Here is a 12,557-nt window from a genome sequence, read left to right as displayed (position 1 = left end):
CACACAACATTCTAAATTCCCGATTCCGATGCAATTACCGATTCTGATTCTTTCTAAACTCTAGATATTTAACTATGAAGTAGTTATTTTTTTCACAATTATCGTAAAAACACTTGTTAAATGTGCAGATATTTTCTCACGCATAAAAAATACAAAAATATAAGCGATGATCTACAGATTTTAGTTTTACTATTGATTAAAAATCAATAAATATTTATTATTTTATTATTACTATCAGCAGTGGAAGATTTTGTTTTTAACAGAATTAAATAAAATAAAAAAATGTTTAAAAGAATCTTTTATTGGCATCGGAAAGTACATACTAATTTTTCCGATTCCGATTCTGATACCCCTAAAAGTTCCGATTTTTTCAATTCCAATTAATTGTCCCAACACTATTATCTATTTCTCTCAGCTAAAATTCACAAACTATAAACATAATTCTATTTTTAATGATTTCAGAAAGAATGTTTATTCTTGTAAAAATTCCTAACTCATTTCTCTCTGATAGCTTCTTAAGTGTAGTTCTTGATGGGTAGAAATCAGAAGCTCGCAGTATAATTGCTGGGGTTCCTCAGGCGTCCATTCTGGGCCCAACTCTTTTCCTGATCTACATCAATGATCTTCTAAATCACATCCTTAGATCATTCGTAGACATTTATGCTGATGACACTACCATCTATGGCAGCACATCAAAAGCCGTAAACAACCAAGTTCTTTCTGATTCTCTCTCCTTTGATCTTGAGCACATGGTACAATGGGGAAAGCGGTGGTTGGTTACTTTTAGCTTCTTTACATCGCTCTGATCCCCATCTGGCATGAATTGAAATGAATGGCTCTCATCTTGAGGAGGCTCCATGTTTTGACAAGCTTCTGGGTTTGACCTTTACTCCTGATCTAAAATGGAACACATACATCAAATCCGTTGCCAAGGTCGCTGGAAGGATGGTGGAATCCTTCTATCAATCCAGTAGATATCTCACTGCTGATGCAAATCTCTATCTATATAAGAGTCAAGTATGTCCAAGGATGGAGTACTGTTGCCACATCTGGGCAGGAGCTGCTAGAAAGACCTTATCCTGCCTTGACAGAGTTAAAAATAGACTTTGTAGCTTAGTGGGGGATGCCTTTTTCTCTTCCCTACAACCTCTTTCTCACAGAAGAAATGTTGCGAGCCTGTCTCTGCTTTATTACTATTGTTGTGGTTGCAAGGTTGAACAATAATTAGTAAGGAAATACAATGAAGACGCAAACAACAAGATAACGCAATAATAAGTGTATTAAAGAAAAGGTATATTTACAATATGTACAAATGATGGTGTCGAGTCAGAGAGTCTTGGTGGGAGGATATGTACGCTCTTCGGCGTCACTTCCGGTGGCATTTGAGTAAGACACACCAAGGCCAACCTAGGCTTGCCATTTATAGTGTTATGTTATTCGCATATGCAAATAAGTGGTTGCCACCACAACAACTATTTTTATGGCAAGTGCTCATCTGGGATCCAATCTATGCGCCCCTCGCCAAACTTTCACGAAAAACACCCGTCTAACTGAAAACGCTGTCAGTAATTTCCCCACCATTTATCTGTGCCTAAACCTATACATGTTTCAATTTCCGGCTTTCCAACTGACTACAATATGGTTGTCTTCAAGTCCAACGTAAACAAGTTCCATTACTAATGATTACTACGATATTGTCCCATTAACTACTGTACACTCATTAACCCTTATCCTCGAGTGGTCTCTGGGCCTTGATAAGTGGGGACTCCTATGTAAAAAAAAAACAAAACATTTTTTTAAAAATAACTGTTTTTTTTCTAAAACATAATTCTTACATAACAGATTATATTTTGGTCTAACCCTGATAGTCGATGTATAGAGCTCAGAGTGCTCCATACAACATCACGACAAGAAAGATATTCATATGAAATGAACAAAGACTTACCATAGGTTTAATTTCTGTAGTTTTATCTGGTTTACTTTCCCCTCCATGTTTGTCATCGACTAAATGCAAGGATTTTTCACAGGATAAATCCTACAACAGAAATTTTTTAAAAATTAAATAAAAAAATTATTTGGATACTTGTAACAAATGAGTATCCAGTAGTTAGATTTTTTTTTTTCAAATCAATTAAATGTTTAAGGAACATTTGTTATATTTATTTATTTATTTATTTCCTCATCTTCATATATGGCATAATCACATTGACACACCAATTCCCGCTGGATCACTGAAGTTAAGCAACGTTGAACCTGGTCAGTACTAAGTGGGTGACCATTTGGGACTTCCAGGTGCTGTATGTGCTCTCCGCTTATCTTGGCATTGTTTCCAGTCGTCCTGGTCTTCTCCTTGCCACTGGACCCAAACAGTGCCAATTCAGGAGAGGTGTGGTTAGGGATTGCGCAACCCTTGCCTCACAATTTCACGTGCAACTGCCCCTACAGAGGGTATCCTTTGTCTTTTGAGACTGAACGGAGGCTTCGATTACTGCCTTCCATAGTTGTTGTTGTTTAACCACAACACGGATGATCTTAGAATCTGATTTGAGAGATCATTGATGTAGATCAGGAAGAGAGTTGGGCCGAGGATGGACCCTTGAGGGACTCCAGCATTAATACTGTGGGCTTCTGATTTCTGCGTATCAACCACTACTCTTATGAACCTATCAGAGAGTTAGGCCTCTAGCCTGCTTTGAATAAGATTAAAACCGCTATCTCCAAACAGTGCTCACCTGGAATTGTAGAGCTTCACGGATTAGTTAGTCAAAACGGAATGAGACGACAACAACCATGGGAGACAACAATTACAGAGGATACAATGAAGAGACTATAAATACAAATTACTCATCTCAAATGATTCCAATAAAAATAATTTATAAATTTTTGAGATGAGGATTGATTATTCATATTATTTGGATTCTTCGGACTACTGTTTTCATCTTGAACGTCATTTTTACAATGTTTTGGTCGATGTAAGAACCCTTGGTATAGTGGATAAAGTACCTGGTGAAATTCAGTTGTAAAGTTATACTCTTCTGAAGGTTGAAGGTTCAATTCTCAGTGCGGGCGACACTCAAATATACAATTACGAATTACTTAAAACTTCTATCCAGTCATGGCTGGCGGAACGAGAGTATGCTACTCTTGTGGATTAAATAGAGGGCTGCATTCGAAATTCTGTGCAGATTCCTGAGTTCAACAGAAAGATAGCAAAGTTCAGCAAGATACACCTGAAGAAGGTCAGAAGTTACATCGACCAAAACGTTGTGAAAATAATATTCACGACAAGAACAGTAGTCTGAAGAATTAAAATAATACAGATAAATGGGACTTTATTTACGATTTCAGCAAACAAAAATAAAATCTAGGAAAAGAATCACTAACCTCTGGCCTGTACCCACCCGCCGCCAAAATCAAACTCTTGTCATCCAAAAGAATTGGTTCGCCGATACCCCGATATGGCAAGTAAATCGGAGACTTAAAACCCTGGCAGCTCATTTGTATTTGCCGTCTCTTAAAATTTTCGCGACGCACCTCATCTCTAGTGGGAATCGAAGCATTGTATACTGTTGCACTTCGGGCCTTGATCTTGACCCCCTTGTGACTGGGCACTGACACTGGCAGGCATTTCATGAAAACTTGAGGGTCGATTATGTTTACAGCGTTCATCTTTGTTGTACTCTGCCTGAGAAAAAAATTAATAAAGACATTGAATTAGAATATTATCTATAATATAAATCTCAGCTTTCTGTTTAAATGTATGTATGTATGTATGCCTGCCTAAAACTTTCGACAGAGGCGACAGATTTTCACGAGATTAGTATCATTTTGAAGCTCGACCCTTTGAACGACAAAAATAAAAAAATTGGCTAAAAATATTAATTCCTTCACCCTCAACTGTGCACTTTTCTACAGGGAGGGGTCAATTTTTTCACCGATATTTTCGAAAGTCATCTCTTCTTTTCGATTGACTAGTCTTAATTTAAACCTTCCGGCAAAGACGCCACTTTTTTTTTCATATTCTTTTCCTCTTTCGCGGTACGGGTTCAAGCCTGCCTGACTGCTACCACTTTTTTCTTTTTCTTTTTTTTTGCTCAACACACACACACCTCCAAACATCCGGGCAACACTAGGCACCCAGCTAGTTTTAAAATAAAATGGTTACCTGTTAAAAAAATTTTTTTTATGAAACAACAATAATGATTCTGGATTTTTAGATAAGAATTGATAGTTTGGATCATTTGGATTTCTTTTCTCATCTCAAGTATTATTGGCACAACATCTTGGCGGATAAAACCTGCAACCTTCTTCAAGAATATCTTGCAGAACTCAAATATAATTTGTGTAATTGAAAAAGAAATTTTTTCAGACCCATGGGTAATTCACAGCCCTTAAATTATCGACTCAGACTTTTTGATATCTCACTTAATGAACCTTCCCTCCTTGTTCTGCAAGGATTCTAAAAATATCATCAAACATTCTGCTTTTATATCTATTTGCAAGAATACTATGTGGGGAGTTGAGCAGCAAGATTTCTGTTCACATTACACTTAAACTTCTGCATATAAGTAAAGTTAGGAAAGCAGGGATCCGGGAGGGAATTCTAAAGTTAAGCATTCGAAAAAGAAAATATTTGAGTAAAAGGCTTTCCGCCATGTAACGATTGCTACAGTGAAGGGGTTGGATTTTGTTGGTTTTAATTAATGATCTTTGTTAGATTAATTGATAACCTCAATTAAATCAATTAAGTAAATAAAGAAAAACGTGCCTTTGTTCATTAAATAATAAGTATCGATGTTGACAAAGAAACAAATCAATTAATGCTTAACATTTTCTCAGCACATACAGAGACGCACAGAGACACGTCTGTTTATTTACATGTTTACCCGGAAGAGTATACACCAAAGAGAAAAACATGTTGCATTACGTGCCTTTTATACAAAAACAGTTAATCAAAGGGAGACAACTCATGTTGCTTTCTTTATATAATGGTTAGCTAGGTGTATCAGAATTTGGGGGGAATTTTTGACACCCCTAACACGAAACTGCGAATAAAATATAAAAAAACTCGTAATTTCTGTTTTAAAAGTGGATTGCTTATTTTCTTTATGGATTATACTTCCAAAATAAACTATTAATGTTGTACAAAAAGTAATAGAAATATTATTTTTTATTTTTTAAAAAACAGTAATGAAATCAATTGAATTTTACGAGTTAAGTATTTTTAAATTTTTAAAATCTATCAAATTTTTTCTATTGATTCTATTTTTACGATATTTTCAGGGTCAATGTGAAATTTTATTCTCTTTTCAATAAACCGAATATAATATTTTAGACAAACGTTTTTTTTTTTAATTTAAATTTAATTAAATTTTGAAATGTCTATTAAAAAGTAAATAATATAATTTATGCACCAAAGTGTTATATATCACAAATTGAAGAGAAAAGGTCAATAAATAATATATTCAAATTTAAAACAAAAAAAGAAGTGTTTTTTTAGAAATTTACCTGTAAAGTCCGAAGTTTAAAACCTTTTTTTTAAAAACCAGGTTGGTTTTTATTTGTTTTTTTTTTTAATGAAACCTTGGTCCTTGCTCCTTTAATTGAAAAAAAAAATTAGGGTTTGAATTACATTTTTCGAATAGTTATAAGCTTGGAAAGACAGGGGGTCGAATTATTCAATATATTTCACGCATTTGTATGGTCAGTTTCTGACACACATAATGGTTAGCGGAATCTATTATGAGTAAATGGTTAAGTCCCCATAACAAAACTATTTTTATATGTAGACTGTATTAAATAATATTTTATAAGGGCTATCATACAAAAATCTGAATTTAATATTAGACTTTCAATGTTTAATAGAGGTTATTGCATAAGAAAAACCGTAGGCTTTATTATATAATATTATTGTAAGTGTTATTTTAGAATACATTTAATAAAAGCTCTATCATCTAATATTACATAATTTGCAGTATACAATATTAAAAACATAAATGTCTTTATATCATATTTTATAGTTTGTAGCATATGATTTTGAAAGAAGTTGTTGGTAGGATGTGACATAATAAGTCTTTGATTTTATTCTTGTAAAAGGTGAAAAAACTCAGATCATAAAATTTGCACTCAAATGTATTTGATTACAGATAGACGAGCTGTGTCTGTTTTACTAAGATAATCATTTTAATGTCTATATATATTTCTTATAAATTTTAAATCCAAACCTTTTATTTCAATTTTTTCAGATTCATCTGTCTTACTTTTAATGCTAGGTTTATTTATGGTGTCTTTTAAATTCAATAAAAATTCTCCTAAATTTGCTGATGAGGAGACCGTGCTTACCAAAAAAAACTATATATAATTGTTCTACATAACTTCATGTATACCACAAATAAAAAGCACGGATTTCCGAAACGATCGTACAGATAATTGACTTTGTTGTTATTCCTTCTTATGAAACTGATTTTTAATTTAATTAAAATTTGATTTTTAAATTAAAAAATTTTTAAAAAAATTTTTAAATTGTAAATCACATTACTTAATATGTGTGTGTGTGTGTTATAATGGAATAATTCCAGAGGAAATCCGGGTATAAGAGCTCAATGCGGTAAACGGAGCAATAACATAAAAATATAACACGGAAATTACATAATTGTCGATGCAATAATTTATTTCAACCTTATGGTATTTTTGTTGTTTTTTTTTTTGTTTTCTTTTAAAAAATCCCTCCCACCCTCTCTATAAAATGTATTAAGTGGATTGCTACTACCACCCCTTCTGGTTTTTTGACGGTCGAAGCCCGATTCTTTTTCTTTCTTTCTTTCAGTATCAAAAATGTAATTGTCTAGTTTAGATGCTTGAAAATACCATAAGGTTGAAATAAATTATTGCATCGACAATTATGTAATTTCCGTGTTATATTTTTATATATATATATATATATATATATAAAATGAAAATTACAATTGAATTTACCAAAATGATCAAAGATGGTAAAATTAAAGTAAATTATAAATATTAAAGAATTAATATTTATAAAATTATCTCAGCCAGATGTAAAAGCTCGATAAAACCAAATAGAAAATAGAGCTTAAATATGAGCAAACATATGAGTTAAAACATATTTAATCTGAAAAGGAAACACTAGATAAGTGGATAGTCCTTAATTCGCGGAGTTTCGAAGAAATACTCTCCTTCTCATCAGAGGGTAGGAATTAGCAAAATGCGGGATCGGATTTTGCATGCAGAAGTATTTGATGAAACAACAAGTAAGTCAAAGATCTTACTTGAAAACAAAATAAGTTAAGCAGAGGGAATATGGTAAAGAAAAAGGTGATTACACATGAATGGATAGTCTGGTGGAAGATAAAAAATCCAGTGACAGTAAAATCCAAATGTAAAACTTCAAGAAAGTTAAAAGAATTTCCATTTGTACAAGTAAAATCCAAGGAAATCCCGTAATTGGAAGAAGATGGTCCATAATAATCCAAAGGCAGAAATCCATGGAATAATTCACAAACATGTGTACAAGGAAAAAAAATAATATTAATAAAAGAAAAATAAGATGTGCTTTTCACTCTACTTCCGAGACATAACTATATAATGTTATATATACATATATATATATATATATATATATATATATATATATATATATATAACATTATAAATAACAAATAAAGGGAGTTTACTTCAAGCCGTCTACATCCTTGAAAAATAAGGATAGAAAAGAGACAGTATTCAAAAATCCAGTAATAGTGATTAAATTTACCTTTAACGGTCCCCATGATACCCTACCACTTTCAACTTCAAGAGATTTCTTCACCTACAACCTTGGTCCTAAAAGTTGATGGATCCAGAGCCACACCTACATATTGGTACCACTGCTGTGGGTCCTATAAACTTATGGTCAACTCCGAAAATTTGAAATCGTAGCAGTTTTTGTAAACTACAACAGTGAAATAGTGTAGTTTTCAGCTTCTTGACTTATGAAGTTCATACATTTCCACCTTTTGTGAAAAAGAGATGTTTTACTAAGATAATCATTTTAATGTCATTATATATATAACATTATAAATAACAGATAAAGATACTTCAAGCTGCCTGCGTACTTGAAAAATAAGGATAAAAAAGTGATAGTATTCCAAAAATCCAGCAATATTAAATTTACCTTTAACGGTCCCCATGATAGCCTACCACTTTCAACTTCAAGAGATTTCTTCACCTATAACCTTGGTCCTAAAAGTTGATTGATCCCGATTATGAATTGGTGAACGCCAACTCCCACCCTTACAAGTTAATGCCTTCACGGTCAGTACCTACAATTTGTAACCCCTACCGCAGAGCCACACCTACAAATTGGTACCATTGCCGTGGGTCCTATAAACTTATGGTCAACTCCGAAAATTTAAAATCATAGCAGTTTTTGTAAACTACAATAGTGAAATAGTGTAGTTCATACATTTCCACCTTTTGTGAAAAAGAGATGTTTTATGGCTAAATAATTTAGTTAATAATTATAACGCTTAAGAAAATGAAAGTTTACTGTTATTTTGTGGCAATATATAATTGAACAATTTTTCAGCTGTTTAATTTATGTCCAGTTCGCTGCGTTTGTAGTATAAAAATCTTCATATTAACAAAAATACGAAGCTAGGGGTATTTAGGTAGACAGGGTACAAGGACTTGGAGTTCATATGTAAAATTTGTGAACTTGTACTTATCTCGTTAGTGTTTATCATATAAAGTTTCTTTTGCTTTCTCACATTTGTGGCAATTTTTTTGTGGTTGGGATACTTTGAATAACATATTAGAGTATGATTTAAAAGCAGTTTTCATTAAAAACATTTCTTGAAGCCCAAAAGTCTTCCTTCCAAATTAGAAGCCTAAAAAGAAATCTCCAAATATTCATTGTTTTCCAAGAATGAAAGTTGGCTTCCATACTATCACTTCTAAAGGATAGAATTAGGAAAATATTCAATACTAGCGAAACCCTTGTCCCGGCATTGCCCAGGAAAATATAAAATATCAATTTAATAAAAAAATGTATAAGTGTAAAAGTTTTAATTTTTTTTTTTTACAAAGGCGTCACCACTTATCAAGACCCAGAGGCCACTCAAGGATAAGGGTCATTGAGTGTACAGTAGTCAATGGGACAATATCATAGTAATCGTTAATACTGGCAACTGGGTAAATTGGATTACTTAAGAGAAACGGCTCATCAAGAACTTGTTTATGTTGGACTTGAAGACGACCATATTGTAGTCAGCTGGAAAGCAGAGAAACATAAGAGAATTTCACAGGCGTAGAGTTCTAAGAAAGAAGCTGTGGTCATGGAATCTACGTTTAGGTGTAAGCACAGATAAAGAGTTTTTGGACGTAAAAACATGTGGCGAATATGAGTTTATTAACATTTCTATCAAAATAGTGTCCATTGTATTTTAAATATTTAACTGACCCAAATGAGATAATTTAATAAGTACTAATAAATACTTAGAAAGTAATATTGTGCTACATAGTTCAATACAAATAATAGAAACATATTTTTTTTTTTTACTCACATTCGCCCCAAACAAGGCATATCGCCACTTCGACGTAAGGGGCTACTAATTGGGACCATGTCTAGGAAGGATTAAGATGTTGGTTTTCATTACATTTGAACTTCTGCATGTCAGTGCAGTTTGGGAAGCAAGTAGCAGGAATGGAATATCAAAGTCTAGGCGTTCTATTAGTGTAGAAAACTTTCTGACATTTAGGGACCTCAGCAGTTAAGGTGTGTCATTTTGTTGCTGAGCAGGTTTGTCAGGGATATGTATGTCAAGGGGGCACAAGTACAATGAGTTCATCAGAGCACATTCCATTAAAATATTTGTAAAACAAGCACAGTAATGCAACATTGTGGCGATGGGACAGGGGCTGGAGCTTAGTTGACATTTTTGGACCCTATACAAGAGGGAGAGACTAGTGATAGATGCACCAGCCCAGATGTGGCTACAATACTCCTTGCATAGGCGAATGGATACTCTCAGGTGTGAGTAGTTTTCTAGCACAATAGAGGGAGCCCACCTTCCTTGCAGCAGCCTTCGCAATGTCCTCAATGTATTTGTTCCAGCTCAAATGTATTTGTCCCAGTTCATATTTCCTGTGAATGTTAAGTCGAGGAGTTTGAAGGAAGAATTCTTAGGTAGGGAGTTATTTGTCATGGATTCAGCCATTGTTTTGAATTTGTATACATCCGTTCTTCCCTCAAACATGTTATAGAGCATTGTATCATCAGCAAATATACCCATCTCGGACACAATATTATCGGGGAGGTTGTTAATAAATATCAGGAATACTCCCACATTAATGTTATGCTGCTTGGATGAACATCCATCAATGACAACCTGGATGGTCCTATTGTCTAAGAATGATCTAATTATATTTAGTATTCGTCCAGTTGTACTGTATGATTTAATTTTCATTAGCAGCCCTTCATGCCAGACTTTGTCAAAGGCCTTGGATTTATCAAGGCCTACAACCCTGGCTTCACTCGCCTCATCCAGTGCATAGTATATGCGTTCATAGATGACTGTTAGAATATCTGCAGTAGAACGACATTGCCTAAATCCGTACTGTTTGTCAGAAAGAAGATTAGCCTTTGTGAGGTGGCGGACTAGTGCGCGATTGATTAGCGTCTCAAAGATTTTAGCGAAGGGTGGGAAGAGACTGATAGGGTAATAATTGAGAGGGTCAGTCCTTTTATCAGAATTCTTGTCCACTGGTACCATAGAGGCCAGCTTCCAGCTATTAGGGAAGCAAGATTCAGCAAGGTATTTATTGTAGAGTTTGGAAAGTATGGAGGCTAGCTCAGCTGAGCATTTCTTATTTAGTATAGCAGAGATGAGATCAGGCCTACACGCCTGGGAAATGTCTATTTTTTTTTTTTATGAGATTGTGGCTTGTAACCTTTGCTTTGTATTTCTTACATATCCAGGTATTTATTAATATTTTATTCACTTATTTTAAAACAGATTAGTTTTCTCAACATACTGCATACACGGTTTCGTCTTAATGTTAGAGGGGAAATCTACCTCTAATTCTGCGCTTCAGTATATCTTGGTAAACAATGTTGTTTTATTTTTTTACCCTGTTTCTTTTGAATGTTCTCTTTTTATATAATATTTCACTGACATCTTTCTTCGGTGAAGAACCACTGCAGGTCAAAATTATTATGAGCTTCTTTCTCACACCATTACAACAATGATTATACAGGGTGGTCCATAAGTCACTTTACAGTTTGAAAATCAAATAACTTTTTCTTAAATGAGTGTATTTAATTAATTCTTTTTTTATTACACAGTTTATAGTGTGGAAATTTGTTCTGACTTAATTACGAAAGATAATGTCTCTTAAGTAGCCTCCATTCTCGGCTTTGCAAAGTCGAGCTCTTTCTAAGCTATTCTTTATGACAGTTCTTAACATCGGAAGTTGTAGGGAAAGAATTTCCTCCATATGTTTTCCTTAAGTTCTTGGATGCTTCGAGGTTTATTTGCATACACTTTGTCTTTAAGATATCCCCAAAGCCAAAAGTCTAGTTCTGTCAAATTAGATGAACGTGGAGGCCATTCAAAATGGAAATTTCAAGAGATTTTTCGATCCTCAAACATCACAATTAACAACTGCATTGTTGCTCTAGCTGTATGTGCAGTTGCTCCATTTTGTTTGCCACCAATACCTTGGCATGCTTACTAACTGAGGTTGAACAAATTCAATAGCATATCTTTTAAGAGGATATTGAACACTGAAATGGCGCATATAAGATCTTTGCATTGCAACAATTGACCATTTTCAAAATGAAATTTAATTATCCTCACTCGTTGTAAACTTATCTATACAAAAAATTTCCAAAGATTCTATTTTATAATTCTGAAAAGAGAAATTAAAATATGTTAATAGAAAAAAAGTTATCGAGTTTTTAAAATGTAAAGTGACTTCTGGGTCACCCCGTATATTTTTATTACAATGATATTTGAGAACGAGGCTACATCAAAGGGCAGACATTTTCATATTCTTGTCCAAGGTTGCCAGATTGTCCTTTTTAAAGCTAAATTTCACGGATTTGGCTTTTTTTGAAGCAGTTTGGCCTTCAAAAATTGTATTTGGCTTCTTTTTTTTTTTTCAAAGTGTAACATGTGGACTAACAAAGGAAGGAACAAGCAGAATATCATAGAGATAATCTTTAAAAAAAAAAAAAAAGTGGAAAAGCCGCCGCGGCTTAGGAAATCATTAAGTACCATGACGCATGTGTGGGCAGGACTTCAATATTTTCGTTTTAATGAGTACTGTGGTAAGATTGGGTAAAGTAGTGGGGGTGGATTGTTGCGAGTACAAACAGTATTTGTCAAGTAAAAGTAAAATAAAACATTGAACCACCACCTGTATTTATTTACCCGGCGTTGTTCCGGATAAAGGGCTTACAAAAATTATATATATATATATATATATATATATATATATATATATATATATATATATATATAACTTTGAAGCTTTCTATTTTTGTACTAACCAGCAAA

At 33.5% G+C, this 12,557-nt stretch overlaps 1 protein-coding gene across 2 annotated transcripts in view; it reads right to left on the bottom strand.

Annotated features, from left to right (window-relative positions):
• The window catches only part of LOC145243619 (coiled-coil domain-containing protein 60-like), a 99,444-nt gene that overhangs the window by 80,009 nt on the left and 6,878 nt on the right, over nt 1-12,557 (bottom strand). For both annotated transcript variants that reach the window (XM_080106639.1, XM_080106638.1), the window contains exons 2-3: nt 3,385-3,685; nt 1,946-2,035 (exon numbers count right to left, since the gene is read on the bottom strand). In XM_080106639.1, the coding sequence (XP_079962765.1) occupies nt 1,946-2,035; nt 3,385-3,669 (375 nt within the window). In that variant the 5' untranslated portion in view covers nt 3,670-3,685. The remainder of the gene's footprint in view (nt 1-1,945; nt 2,036-3,384; nt 3,686-12,557) is intronic.

The sequence above is a fragment of the Euprymna scolopes genome, chromosome 22 (assembly GCF_053919585.1).
Source record: "Euprymna scolopes isolate OS-2025 chromosome 22, ASM5391958v1, whole genome shotgun sequence".
In the NCBI taxonomy this organism is placed as follows: Eukaryota; Metazoa; Mollusca; class Cephalopoda; order Sepiida; family Sepiolidae; genus Euprymna; species Euprymna scolopes.
This window is presented reverse-complemented; position numbering and strand designations above follow the sequence as displayed.